This window comes from Telmatherina bonti, assembly GCF_933228915.1.
Source record: "Telmatherina bonti genome assembly, chromosome: 10".
Lineage (NCBI taxonomy): Eukaryota > Metazoa > Chordata > Actinopteri > Atheriniformes > Telmatherinidae > Telmatherina > Telmatherina bonti.
Window position 1 is genome coordinate 28,051,198 of NC_136628.1, and position 15,387 is coordinate 28,066,584.

At 38.5% G+C, this 15,387-nt stretch overlaps 1 protein-coding gene across 1 annotated transcript in view; it reads left to right on the forward strand.

The window, feature by feature from the left end:
• gabra3 (gamma-aminobutyric acid type A receptor subunit alpha3) overlaps nucleotides 1-15,387 on the forward strand; it is a gene marked incomplete at both ends in the record, with an annotated part of 164,296 nt that overhangs the window by 135,637 nt on the left and 13,272 nt on the right. The window contains 3 exons of the mRNA XM_079247446.1: nucleotides 4,164-4,384; nucleotides 10,218-10,300; nucleotides 12,645-12,788. Coding sequence (XP_079103572.1) covers nucleotides 4,164-4,384; nucleotides 10,218-10,300; nucleotides 12,645-12,788 — 448 coding nt within the window. The remainder of the gene's footprint in view (nucleotides 1-4,163; nucleotides 4,385-10,217; nucleotides 10,301-12,644; nucleotides 12,789-15,387) is intronic.

Genomic DNA, 15,387 nt, shown 5'->3' on the forward strand with positions numbered 1-15,387 from the left:
AGATTAAGCTCCAACTGAAAATATTGAACAAAATAGTTAATAACAGTTCATGATTAGTTCATAACTTTATCTGAGCAAAATTAATGTTTCTTTGATCTACTATTTGAATAAGTAAAGTCGACTGTGGGCGGAGTCACATTGGCATGATCACTCTTCTACGTACACGTTCCACTCTGTATGTTCTGCATGTTACACAGTCACTGAGTCGTCCTGCAGGTTTTTTCACTAACAGCTGCTAGTTTTCTGTGTGTGTTTCTGATTTAGCTTGTTAATTTCTGGTTCTCCTGACAGATAATGGCTTCATCCTCCCGCATGGGGAACATAAATCTAGGTATATGTGTATATATAGGCAGGTGTGTATGCCTGCTTATGTATATGCATATGTATGTAGGTTGTTCTCTCTCTCTTTTTCTCTCTAGGAGGTGTTTTTCTGTTATCTCTTCTTTTCAATTCTCTGTCTGTCCATCTTCAATCCTCTCCGGTCCAGTCCGGCAGTACAAACTCTGGAATACAAACAATTATGCAAAATAAAGAGAAAAATTAAACAAAAATCCAGAATATCAAGAGGAGCATTATACCTATAATGCTTCCCTTGGCAAAGAAATTTTCTCAGCAGAATACAGCATTCAGATAATCATTCTGCATGCTTAAGTGCTCGACAAGACAAAAAAATAAAATAAAAAAGTAAAGTCAGCTAACTTCTGTCGCTGGATGAGATTGAAACGAAAACTGTTTCTTTGCACATGTAAGCTGTAAGAGATCAGATGCATGAAATAATCTGTAGATGTAACACCCATGTGTGCTGAGAAGAATTCAATTAAAATCGAATTGTGCAGACATTATTAAAACTGGATGTATTAGCTAAATGTTCCCAGTTTAATGAGCTCATTAATTTAAGATAAAAGGCTGCATTAATATTCTATCAGATATTAGACACAACCTTCCTGCCATTATCAAAGTCCGACATAGTCTTTTCTTTTTTTTTATATTCAAACTCATTTACCACAGTCTGCTGTACATCCTACCTTAGCTTCCACCTTAATCTCATTCCTATCATGCTCCCCATTTCCTTTTTCTTTCATTTTCATCATTTACGACCCTCCCGTTGGCTGCTTCCATCGCAGCGAACACTCGCACATGAGCAGAGGAAACATTGTTCTTTGCTTTGTTTTACTGTTTGTGTTCTGTTCCAACACTGCAAAGTTAATCCCAACAACATTTACTCAGAGTGTTGGATTATTGAGCTTGACTTTAAAACATTCAGTTATGGCATATAACGCCATGATTTCCACATCATTATGAAACACGCACACAAACAGATTGTCTTATCGTATTCATTTAAGCTTATTCATATCTGCGCCACATGTGGCAACAAAAAGCACACGCAAGGGAATTTAGATAACCCAGAATGATTGTAAATATGTTTATGTGCGACTAATGAGATGGCTTCATTAATTGTAATCTTACCCAACTTTCTGATTTATTGGGAAAATGATATAAACAAATCTGTGTATTTTTATGACGGCTTTCATGACTTAGCATATGGATTCTTGCCTTGTTAGGCACAGTTTGTATGTTATTTCTGCACATGTTAATGCATTTATTGGCATGTATTAGGTTTAGGCAAGGGGTGCAGTACTTTTCATTTGATCTATGTGCTGTACAGTTATAAAGGTGTCATAACATGCAACATTGTGTTGTCGTGATATTTATATGCTTTGCCATCAGAGCTTGCTGACTGTATGTTATGGAGCATATCAGTGGTATTTGTTGGGTGAACTGAATACTCTGTTTACTGTGTCGGCCTCTAATCCATTCAGGATTTGTTGTAACACTCCCACTCTCTCCTCATGTATTCTGCTTTCTAATAAAAAGGCAAGATGCCACAATATGATGTATCGCCATGAAATAGGGAAATGTACAAAAAAACCTCAGGCTTGAAAAGTCATTTAGGATTTTTTAATATGTTTTTAACACTGATGGTTTTTCAAAACTGTTATTTAAAATGTAAGTTTACCGAGTAAATGAGGGGAAAAAAGACATTTGAAAACTCTCGTTGGACCGAGGCCCTGATCTGTCTCCTCCGTCAAGGAGAAATCAATCACTCGATCCCTGGAGGAACACCAGCTGGCATCCGAACCGACTGTGCCATTTGGCCTTGTGGAGATTGACTATACTTTTCTTCATTCCTGCCCTTTCAATCATCAAATTAATTCCCTGTGTTTGCAGGATATCTCTGTCTAAAGGAAGCAAACAAATGATGGCTTCACCCCAGCTCAGCCAAGCACACTATTGTCTGTTTATTCATCACCGACGTCTCATGAAGTCAAAAAAAAAAAAAAAGAAAGAAAAAGAAAAGTGCATGAGTAATTATAGTGGTGGGGATTTAAATTGCATTTCTCTGCCAAGCAGAAGAAAGTTTGGAATGTGGCTGTAAAGTTTTGGTCAAACGTGCGCAGGGCACAGAACAATGAATCACTGTGTTGTGTTTGTCCTGGTTTCTTTGTGTGGTCATTTGTCTTTCGTCTGCCCTTAATAGTCCTTTGTTGCCTGAGCCGTTGTCTAATTTATGATCAAAAATAAAGTGATGCAGTTCATGTAAAAGACTTGAATGGCTTTATAAGTCTGTGTGTGTGTGTGTGTGTGTGTGTGTGTGTGTGTGTGTGTGTGTGTGTGTGTGTGTGTGTGTGTGTGTGTGTGTGTGTGTGTGAATTTTTGTTTTTGAAAATATGTGGATATGTCAGGACACCTTAGAGATTACTGATTTTTAGACTACAATAAAATGGAAAAACAGAGCTTGACAGAATTGGATTAGAAGCATCTTTATGTGTCATATTCTTGCTTTTATCTGTCAGTGAAGCTCTCTGTGGGCTTTGTTAGGCAAAAATTCTGTCTGTTTTATAGTACTGTAGGTTTCCAGGCCACCAGGAGGTCAGTCATATCAGTTAGTGTACATCCACCCAGCGTTGTTAAGAGAAAGAAAGTTCTGCTAATGTGTTGTATTGAAGTCTTACAGTTCTCCTGCTGGGCATTACCACTTCCATGTTGAAGCTATTGAATTAATTCATTAGGTTTTCAATAAGGTCAGTTGCCAGGTGGAGTTTACAGGTGAGCAGTAGTGCAAAGAATAAAAAGAACAGGGAGTGAATTGCAGAGAAGCATGTATGTTGTGTTTTTATTGATCACCAATAGTGTGTACCGCACAAGATAAAGACCGCTTACTTCCACCCTGTCCTGTTTAAACGACTCTGGAGTTTACAAAGCCGCTGTACACAGCTGATGAGGAAAGGCTGTTGCTAGGACACCAAGTCCTATTTAATGTATAATGTGAATGTAAATTCCTTTGACTCTCTTCTTCCAATGTAGATCAGTAAGGACCTGATGTAAACAATAAGCGCTGATTAACATTAAAGAAGTATCAATTACACAGCAAAAGAGAGAAGAAAAGAATATATATATATATATATATATATATATATATATATATATATATATATATATATATATATATATATATATATATATATATATATATATAATGATGGAAATATCAGGAAAAAGGAGCATGAGAAACTGGAGATGTACCAAGGCCTCAAGGAAGAACTAGAGAAGGCCTGAAAACAAGAGTAGTATCCATGGTGATCGGAGCATTGGGGGCCATGTCCCCCACACTGGAGGAGTGGCTCCAACATACCTGGTGAAACATCAAACATCTCTGTCCAGAAAAGCACAGTACGAGGAACAGCTAAGATACTGCGTAGGACCCTCAAGCTCCCAGGACTCTGGTAGAGAACCCGAGCTGGAGAGATAAACAGCCACCCACCCTACCCTGGAGAGATGGGAGGGGTGGGTGAGAGAGGAGTTTTTATAGAGACAGAGAGTGAGAGAAAGAGCGAGAGAGGGAAAGAGAAATGTACTACGAGTCACAAGTTTCCCATTAAGTCTGAATCTTAAACCTGTTGTTCCATACATAACATAACAGACAATAATATGTCTGTTAAGAGTCACTACAAATCAATGTACACCCTCAATACTGGAGTGGAACCATTATTGTTTTTTACTACCCCTGCTTTGACGCTGCCAATATTTTTCCTTGTCAAAGCAAGTAAATCAAAGCTCCAGCTCCTTACTAACAAATTCTTTACACTGTTTCCTCCCTTTAGGAGTACACTATTGATGTCTTCTTTCGTCAGAGTTGGAGGGACGAAAGACTGAAGTTTGATGGACCCATGCAGGTTCTACCCCTCAACAACCTCCTGGCCAGTAAGATCTGGACTCCTGACACCTTCTTCCACAATGGAAAGAAATCTGTTGCCCACAATATGACAACTCCCAACAAACTCCTTCGGCTAGTCGACAATGGCACGCTGCTCTACACAATGAGGTGAGACTCTTTTGTAATTACTCTTCAGACGAAACCGACCAGTTTAGTAAGACTGGAATTATAGTCCCCTCATGGGCCTTGCACATGGTCCAATGCAGACTCAAGGGACACATCGTTTTTCCCAATTAAACGACTTTATAGTCTGCTTAAAGGAATCGCTCCATTCATGCATAACTGATTGGAGTCTGCAGAGGTTTTTTTGTTACCATATAAGCATAATTTGTGCCCTTTTAGCATAACATTGTGCACGCACAACAAATTAGTGGGGAGGCGAGTGTCTGCATAGAGCCACTGTTGTACCACCTGATGATGAAATTTGCATCACTCAGATCCCAGGGAACCCTCAAGCACCTACTGATTTAAAAAGACGGACATTGGAGTCTGCAGCTGGTTGAAGTTAATGTAAGCATGCTTAGAGGGGTGTGTCCAGTGTTTATATACTGATTAACAGGTAAACATTTTACTATAGTAAGCTGAACATTGTAGTTTTACGTGTTAGCTTTTTGTTAGCAGTTTAAGAATGTCCCTAATTTGCAGGGGAACAAAACTTTTACCATTAATTTAAGAATTTTATAAATTAAAGCTGTTTGTCTCAGGTTGGATTGATTAACTAATTATTCAAGTAATTTATAAAAGTTTTAAAAGCTCAAAGTGCAAGCAACTCACATTTGCAAAATAAAAATAAATAGCATATTTGGTGTTTTCATTCAACTGCTGAGCATATAAAACTTTGAAATATTGCATTATGGACGCTTGATAAAAGTAATAAATGTTTTAGACTATCTTGGATAATTTTATTAGCCACATTTTTAAAAAGAAAGTTCACATATGGCTCCAGAAGTTCAGGCTGGAAATTGACTTTAAGTATATATATATATATATATATATATATATATATATATATATATATATATATATATATATATATATATATATATATATATATATATATATATATATGTGTGTGTGTAAAGGATTGTACCTCTGTTGAATTTCATAGCGGTCAATCTCTTAGTTGTTCCAACCTTCAGCTTATAAGCACAAATGTCAACTTCTTGATGGTGCTGGATGAAAAATGGATTAATAATAAAACGGTGCAGAGCTGATGCAGACGGATCATGACTTGCAGCCAAATCTGCTCTGGGATACTTTTCACACACAGACAGTTAAGTGAATAATGGACTTACTTGATCAAAGGATTGCCACTATGTGTGTATTTTATGTCTAAAATATATTAAAATACATTAAAAAATTAGCTATGCCAGACGGTTACAGTCACTGAATACCATATTGTGCATTACCAAAGCAAAAAAAAAACTGCTACAACCTGATCTAAACATTGAATCTGTCAGTCAGTGCTCCCTGCAGCTTCATATCCAAGGCCACGAAAGGGTCTGAAAATAAATATCTTTATGATGCTCATTCGCAAGGTCAGTATCGACTTTTAACTGTGAAAATGAAATAGGGGAAAAAGAATTTCATTTTAAGGCCCCACATGAGCAGATCTGATGTGGTGGCAGTTCTGTCAAGGCCAGCAAAGATGCATGTGCATCGATGCAGTGTTACTAACAGCACCATGTTTACATGATCTAGTGCACGTGTGGAAAGATGATGAAGTTGTTGAATGGTGCAAAGAATAATGAACAATTGTCACTCAAAGATAAAGCAACCAGAAAAAACTCTTTGGCATCAGAACTTGCATTTGTACTTACATTTATTCAGCTTCTATTTGTAATGTTATTGCATTAAAGGCTTCTATTTAACTAATAATGCTGTAAAATAAACCAAGACCAATACACACTATGTTTTAAAGGTCATTCATGGGTTATTTTTGTGCTTAGCTTTTGCGCTGTGGATTAGCTGAAGGGGAACTAAATGAGTTTTTGGCTGCATAGTTAGAGGCACTGTGTTGCACTCCACAAGAGAGTTTTTCCCCCGTTTTTTTTTTTCCACTTGGCATTAGGCTTAGAATGTAAATCCATCCACAGGAAGTTGAGTGTGGAGTTCATCAACATAGCACCCAGTGTTGATTGGCATTCCTCACTAGACAACTGTTTAAATCCACTTAATCAGCACATCCACAGTGGCTGAACAGAAAAAAGGCCTCTACTCTGCTTGATTGCATCATTATTGTAAATGGATGGAGGTGCTATTGTCTGCCAGCGCTGCTGTAATCTTAATGTCCACAAACATTATCACTCACTCTCAGTTCGGCTTAATATAACTTAAACTTTGAATTTTACAGCAGCAGTTTTTTTTTTTTTTTTTACAGTTTGTGATAGAAAGTTAATTTATTGAGACACAGTTGTATCCTCAATACCTTTTGCATGAATAAGAATGTATAAATAAATTAATTAGCTTAAGATTTGCCAGCTTCAAGAACATTAAAAGACAATATAACATTCCAAGCACACTTGAGATATGCAGTTCAGAGTATCTCTGAAGAGTTAACAAAATCACAGTCTTCTGGACCAGTGATGCACAACTTTACACTCACTCCTGCATAACTACACAAAAAATATTGGATTTTTAAAGACCCACTTCAGCAGCTACTAATCCCCTTTGATGCTATGTTTCCACTTACATGGGTTTCGAGTCCTATAATACAGTTTAACATATAGACTTTGAAACCAGTTTATAAAAAAAGAGGCCAATGTTAACAGTTTCCCTGCCCAGTTGCTGAATTATGTACATGAAATTACTGGGGGTAAAAGTCATGAAACTCATCCGTTTTCCCCAGAATTGTACATTTAGAAAGTTTTGACCCCCATTAACATTGAACAACCTTTGGTTTGAGTATGACTTCACACCTTATTCAGTGAATGGGCTTTCAGGAATATGCCATTGTGGCTATGCCTATAGGCAAATGATATTGCCCTGCCTCTTTTGTTACACTACGCCTGAACTAACACTGGGGAGATTCAGGCATACATGTTTGAACCAGAGAGCAATTCTCAGTGAGAGCAAACTGAATTGCATTATGCATGTGAAGCTAGCCGATTATTAGTGTGCTCATTATTAGAAATGTACCACTCTGCCCTCTCAGTTCACGTGTACCAACTTACTTCTCATTTAAATGCAAGAAATGCAAACCAGAATGGATCAGAAGACAAGAGAAGACATACTGAAACGTAAATCCTGACAGATTTCAGAATCAGAAAAACTTTATTGATCCCAGATGGATATTGCTGCATTGCAGTGATCCTTAAAACAATGACATACGGTGAGATAAAGGAGATAGAAAATAGAGGAGCAAGTTTCCAAAGGAAATTATAAATAAGCCTCCTAAAATTAAATTCAAATAAATAAAATGAAAGAAAATTGTCATAAAATTTGAATTATGGAAATACCTCTTTAAATATAAATTATACAACAAAGACATTGACAAATGGAATTTTTTTTTTTTTAAAATACAGTATAAAATACTGTAAATACAGTAAAAAATACAATATTTACAAGAGGTTATGGCTCAACCTTCTGGTTGAGAGCAGATTTAGTCAACGTGATGGATTTTCTGAGGCGGTCTGTATTGCAGCGAGGTGGAACGAGTCTGTTGCTGAACATGCCCATTGAGGATGTCCAGTTTGTTGAGAAGGGGGTGGGACCGGATGTCCGTCAGGGCATCCAACCACTGCAGAACCATCAGAAAACATCTGAAAGTGACAGTGTTTCAGAGCAGTTATTGAAGTCACTGGTGACGACGGTGTCTGACTCAGTGCTGCAGGCGCACATGTGTGTTCTGACAGTCAAGTGGTCAGCTATCCAGGACACAAGGGTGAATGGTTTCACCTGCATCGATGTCATCTTCTCACCCAGTAGAGCTGGGCCAACTTTGTTAAACCTGCTGGTAAAGTAAAACAGCATGACCCTCACAGGGCTTACTGGCTTGTCCTGCTGAGCACAAAAGTAGTTCAGATACAGGGTGGCGTCCTTAACTCCAAGCTGGGACTGGAAGGCGAACTGAAGTTGGTCTACAGTATATGTGACTGTACCATAAGCCAGAGCTGATCCACCGGTACTTTGCCACCTATGTTTGTAAGTTCTCAGGGTTAAATTGTTGGAAGAGTATCTTACATTTTATCACAGAATGGTAAAACCCAAACGTTATTGGCAAATATTCACAAAGCAGTCATCTGAAAGATGAAGACTACAGTCCTAAGTGTTCTCTGACACTAAAATTACTTTGAATTAACAGAGACTACTGCTGTCGTTTAACCATTTTGAGCAGTGATCCAAATCCTTTTCTTCTGTGCAAAGAGTCATAAACAAAACATATGAAGTCCACCATCTTAGCCAAAACAGTGAAGCACTACAAGTAGCTTCTCCAACTAGCCTAACTAGCATTTCCTCATAGCTTGACTGGCCTCTGATTTCATCAGTCGCCATCGTATATGCAGATCAACTGTATTAGTCCACCCAGAAAGTAGTCAGGACTGGTTCCCATAAATCAGAGATCTGATTTATGTACAGATAATTCAACCTAACAATAGCGAACCCTATCTTTTCAGCAAGACTCCTAAATATGGGCTTAATCACTTCCCACATATTTTGATACTTATGGTGGGGCATCACTGAGGATGTGCTGATTAATTTATATTTTATTGATCCCTGAACTTTTCCTTCTGCACTTTTAATTTTAACACCATAACTGCATACCTCATGACACTCTCATCACCTCAGCTGTGCTGTGTTGCCTGTCAGCAAATGGTGAAGTAAGATTGTGCATTTTGTTTCCTTTGCACCTTAACAAGTTGTGTCACATAGGCAGCTTGTATGCTTGTTTTTGATCAAAGTGATTCTGGCATTGTTATGACTTTTTTTTCCTGCTTTTGGTTTTGTAAGATTTAGTTACAGCTTAGCAACGAGATAAATGTCATCAATTAGCTGCTGATCTTAGTGCTGTGTGATATGCAGTGGTGCGATGCTCACATTTGATTCATATTGCATTAATTTGCGTAGTTATTGAGCCACTTATCAGTAATGAGACAGCACCAGAAAGCAGCCAAGAGGATGGGAGACAAAAAATGAGCACAGGGTTCTTGTAAAGGCAACGCAAGGAAATAATTAAAAACAATAAGTTTGCCTGTGGAAGCATGCAATTATTTTACAAGTTCTGTTGCTGAGGCTGCACTAAACCTTACATGTTGAATGTGTAGATACACTAAAAACACTCAATGAGCCTATTTATCATGACTTTTATCATCCTTTGTAGAATTTAATTTACAAGTTTTAAGCTTTGAGATAAAGATGACATCTAACACAAGCAAGAAGCTACAGTACATTCAGTTCAGCCTAGATGCTTTAGAAATGAGAATTACATTGCTCATTTAATGTTTTACAATCCCCTTTATTTAAACAACCCAGCACCAAACTGATGCATGGACCGTAAATGTAGTCATTCAGTTTTTTGCTCCTTTTATGAGTAACTCTAAAGGATTGTTTCATGGATCTTTGTATTATTTAAACTTGAACGTTGAATGAGGATGCATGGGTGAGATAAATATAAACCATATTTCTGGCCATTTAAAAAGCATTTTGAGGCGCAGCTGTGATGTGATCAGCTGAGAGGAAGTCTGGTGTTCCTTGTCTCCCACATGATTTCTCATAGTTGCAAAGTTAATCCCCCTCCAGGTTCTACTGATATGTACACAAGATGCTTTGATTTACATGATATGATTTATATTTGTTGATTACAAAATAACTGAGGACCTTCATAGGCTGTGAAAATGCCCACTTTGTATTTAGAGATGTGTGTCATGCTGGTTTGTAATGGTCACCAGGTCCGTTTTGCAGTCTGACTGGTGAACTGTTTTCTCTCCCCATGTCCCCTCAGGTTGACCATTCATGCAGAGTGCCCCATGCACCTGGAAGATTTCCCGATGGATGCGCATGCCTGTCCCCTCAAGTTTGGAAGTTGTAAGTCAGAGCAGATGGTCTTAACTAAATACAGTTTAATAGAAAATTACCTTGCACCAGCAGTAGTGATTGTTCTTTGCAGGGAACTTTTCTTTCTCCCTGCAGTAAGAATCACTCTGCTGCATAATAGAGCAAGACACAAGATGCCCAACCAACATTAGCCACTTTATATTTATTTAGAAGGACTATAATATGTTCGTATTGTCCTGGGCCAGATGCATAAAACTGTGTCTGGATTTATGGTCAAAACAATGTACAAATTAGAGTTAAATGAGCATATGTAGGCTTGTCTCCAGAGTTATAAAGCCATGGTTTAGTGTTCTTTTATTAATCTCAATCATCATAAAACAATACGCTCACAGACAAACTTTATTACTAATCCCATTTTAGCTATGAATAGATGCAGACTCTCTCCTTTGTAGTCATTTGCATGTTAAAAATATGGGCTGGGTAGCAGATAATTGTGGGGGCTTGGGTATGCCAATTGCTTTTATTACAAAGGGGCAACTGGGACATGGAACACATCTTCACTAGCAGGGAAGCAGCCTGAGCTGGTGTGTGAGTTGGACTAGTATAGACTAGATATAGCTGGCTTTTCCACTATGTGCGGTGGAGGTTCCTGGAAATGGCTGGACTCATAAGCCACAGTTGTGCAAGCAAAGGGGTCGGGTAGGTGTGGGGGTATGGGGGTCATTAAGTCTCTTTATGCCCACAGCAAGAGCTCTGTCTGCATTCAGAGCACAAAATCAAATTTGTTCGCAGTGAATGTTTGACTTCACCAAGGCTGCCCCTTGTCACCAATCCTGTTTGTGGTGTCCATGGACAGGATCTCAAGGTGCAGTCGGGTAGAACAGGGGGTTTGCTTTGAGAACCTTGGGATTGCTTTTTGCAGATAATGTAGTTTCCTTCAATTCAAGACCTTCAACACACACTGAGGCGGTTTGATTAGTCTGTCTGTGTTCCAACCTTGATCTCTGGTTATGTGACGTCAGATAAATGGTCTCAGATACAAGCAGCTGAACTTTCGAGTTCAATCTGAGAGATCAGGTGTGGATCTCTTATATCCAGACGGAGCTTGGTAGCCACCGCTTCTTTATTTGGAAAGGAGTCAGCAGTGGGGAAACAAACGTCTAATTAGCATGCCTTGTTGTCGCCTGCCCATGGAGGTTTTCCAGACACCTCAGGATCCCACAGGAGGAGCTGGAGTTTGTCACTCGGGAGAGGATTGTCTAGGTCACCCTCCTGAGCATGTCGTTTCCACAACCCAACATTAGATAAGCAAGGGAAAATGAATGGAAGAACAACTGGACATGAAAATAAGAGTAACAAGAACAAAGAAGCAGTTTTAATGTGTAACAGTTATTACTAAAGTAGAGAAAAAAAATCTGTTTAATTTGGTAATAATTATGTCGTCACAAACAAAAAGAAACTGCTGAACGGACAAATAAGTTGACATAAGCAATCAACTGTAAAGTCAGCAAAAGACATGCTGAGATAAAAAAAAGAAGAGTGAAAAAAATTATTGGATTACAAATGAGAGAAAATGAGCATCAGCTAAGACAAAAAGACAGCATCAGAGCTTTGGGCAAAGAACCAGCAACTTGTGCTTTATCTGCAATGAATAAATGTCATTCTTGTCCCAGAAATACAGAACAATCTCCATTTACTCCTCCTCATTTTAAAGCCTAATGAGTAAGGTCTGCCATAGCCAGTTTGTTCCATCATGCCAGCCTTTATTTGCTCTAATAATAAACGTACACATAGACAGAAGAATGAGTGAGGTGTGTACATTCTTGTGCATCATCTTTTCTGTGTGTTGTGTGTAAGCTTAATTATTGCATTTGGCCCCTGCAATACAATAATTCAATTCAACTTTATTTGTATAGCGCCACTTCACAACAATGTTGTCACAGGGCACTTTATCAACATACACATCATTTTGAGCCAATTCCTACATATCCTATAATAGAGACCAACTGATTGCATCGAGTCATGACTTCGATCCAATCCCCCATCCTGAGCATGTATGCGGCGACAGTGGGAAGGAAAAAACTCCCCTTTAACAGGAAGAAAACTTCCAGCAGAACCCGGCTCAGGGAGGGTAGCCATCTGCCTCAACTGGGTTGGGGTGGAGACGAAAGGAAAGACAGAACATGTAAAATTGCAACATGATAATGATAAAGATTGAATATAAAGTTTCCAGGAGCCTAAAGAAATATAATGCTATCACTGCATATTCCAAATAATTTTCCTCCTATGTTGAAAATTTCCAAATGCACAAAGGAAATACCTCATATTTATATGTCCAGTTAGTGCATTCTTTAATCCTTAACATGTTTCCCAGATGCTTACACGAACAACGAGGTGGTCTACCTGTGGACCCAGGAAGATGAGAGGTCTGTCTCTGTGGCGGAGGACGGCTCCAGACTTAACCAGTATGACTTACTGGGGCACGTTATTGGGAAAGAAACCATCAGCTCCAGCACAGGTACACCATATCAATTTCACAGCCCAGTCAGAAGCATTTAACACTTTAGCCCATGAATTAAATCACATTTAGATGGTGGGAAATGTTAGTCCCTAAGGCAAACAGAATATGCAGGCTGAATGTCAAACAAAATTTTCCAGCAGTTTTTCATAGCAGTTTATATCATTAGGAACGATACTGTCGGCAGTGAAAGAAAAGTGGGGTATCATGGGGTGAAAGCTATACCTTTGAAATATTAACTGCCATTTTTCTGCATTTATCATTTAATAAATTAAAGTGCCTTTTTTCTTCATCTGTTGGCTTATTATAGATCTATTGTGTGTTTTCATACAGTCACAGTCTGCACTTTTCTGTCATTTAGAATTCACCTGACATTGTTTGGGTTTTTTGGAAAAAACAATCACTGTCATCAGTTTTCAGATAAACTGTTCTGCATATTTACAGAGATCCCATAAAGAGATGAACCAGAGGTTGATGTTTTATTTCCATTCTGTTTGAGATTATCGCCCAGAGTCAACTTTAATAATTACAAAATTATGTTTTTGGGCACATAATCGTGTTAACTCCTCCTCAAAACAGTTGCAGAGTAACAAACAACTGCCTTGATTATTTCCCCACTGGGGGACTTGAAGTTTATGATGGCAATTTAACAGTAGGAGATGAAATAACAAGGTTAAAACTGGGTACAGAAATACACCGATTAGCCATAACTTCATAACCACTGATGGGTGAAGTAAAAAGCACAGATTTCTTTTGTTTTTTTTACAATGAAACCTGGCAGGGGAGTAAGGCATGCATATGCTGGAAAGTTGAAGTATTGGAAGCACAATAAAAGAAGAAAAAATGGGCAAAAAACTGAGTGACTTTGACAGAGGACAAAATATACTGAGTAGACAGCTGGATCACAGTATTTTCACTACTGTGGCTGGTGTGGATGTTCAGTCAGCAGCAGTTAGGACCAGCATTACCATGACACCGACAACAAGGCCAAGGGCATCCAAGAATTCAATTATGCACATGGGAAGCTTTAGTTGGCCAATGTTGCCAGATCCAAAAGAAGCTCTACTGGCACTCAAAGCTCTGAAAAGGTTCATGCTAGTTCTAGTAGAAAGATGTAAACGAAAAAAGAAAAAAATAGTGAATATTTTTTGTTGCTTATGAGGATTCAAAGCTCCTCATTGTGATCTATGTCTATAGCAAGAAGCCCATTCAATGGGTACATGAGTATCTGAACCAAGCCACTGCCTGATGGAAGATTTTTTTGACTGATGAATCATGGTTTGTTCATTTTTGTTGTTTTTTTTTTTGTTGTTTGTTTTTTCATAATTTGGATATTTAAGACCATAAGAATTGCTTAAATGGTAAGACATGGCACCAGAATGCACTATGAGAAGAAGCCAGAAGGCAATGTGGCAATGTTCTGCTCAAAAACCACAGGTCCCACCAGTCACATAGAAGCTGCTTTGGCAACTACCTAAATAAATAGTGCTGCTGATCCAGTACACCGCATCATAAAAATCTTGTTCCCAGATGACCTGGCATTGCTAAAAAGTGGACCAAGAATGGCTAAACAGTGCATCTGAGGTGTTGACTTGGATTCCAATGAAACATCTCTGGACTGAAGACCACACTTCCCAGCTTCCAGGATGTGATGGAGATGTGTGACTCCATCACCAAGTATTGTTTGATAGTTCATGCAGAAGTTAAATAATGACAGCTGTTATCAACAATGTTGATAGGCGTTTGTGGAGGGAGACTGGCCATCCTTCCTTTGTGAAGAGAATTTTAATTAGCATTATTCTATTGGAAAACTTCCTATACATTTGTTCTTTGTCATAGTTTCAAATCTAAATGCTCAACAGCTAATGTTACTACTTACCTCTTGTCATCTTGGCAGAGCACAGGAGCTAAAAGAGGGTAGTAGGTCCAACTTCCTGCTTAAGAGCTGCAGGAGTGTACCATATTAACGAGGAGGGGGATGTAGAGCAAAGATAAATTAGTTTTATGCATAGAATGAGGATAGATAGTTACTGACTTGTGTGTGTGTGTGTGTGTGTGTGTGTATAAATATATATATATATAGAGAGAGAGAGAGAGAGAGAGAGAGAGAGAGAGAGAGAGAGAGAGAGAGAGAGAGAGAGAGAGATGTGTATATGTAAATATTTATGCTTTGTTGTGTTTGATGCTTTTAAATATTTGTTAGTATTTTGTGGTTTTGTTATTGTAGCCCCACCTTAATGAGCTGATCTCTTCAGGTTTGGCAGCAAGAGGGTATAAAAGCCTGTTGTTCTTTGTGGAATGTGATATTGGTCAGTGTGTGCATGGAAATAAAGAGTGGTACTCAATTATTTGGACTATAAAGCAGTCTCACGCCTTTTCATGTCAGTTGTTTGACCGACGGCCAACTGACACGGGAAAAAGAAACTCTTGTGTTTGAACAAGTAGAAAGTCTCATACATCTCAGGAACGGGCAGTGAAGATGATGAAGGAGTGGACCCAAACGCAGAGATGAGGGGAACAGGGATGTCGATTCTAGTGGATTTATTATAACAAAGGACACTCAAGGGACTAACTACAACAAAATGATCCAGCAACAAGG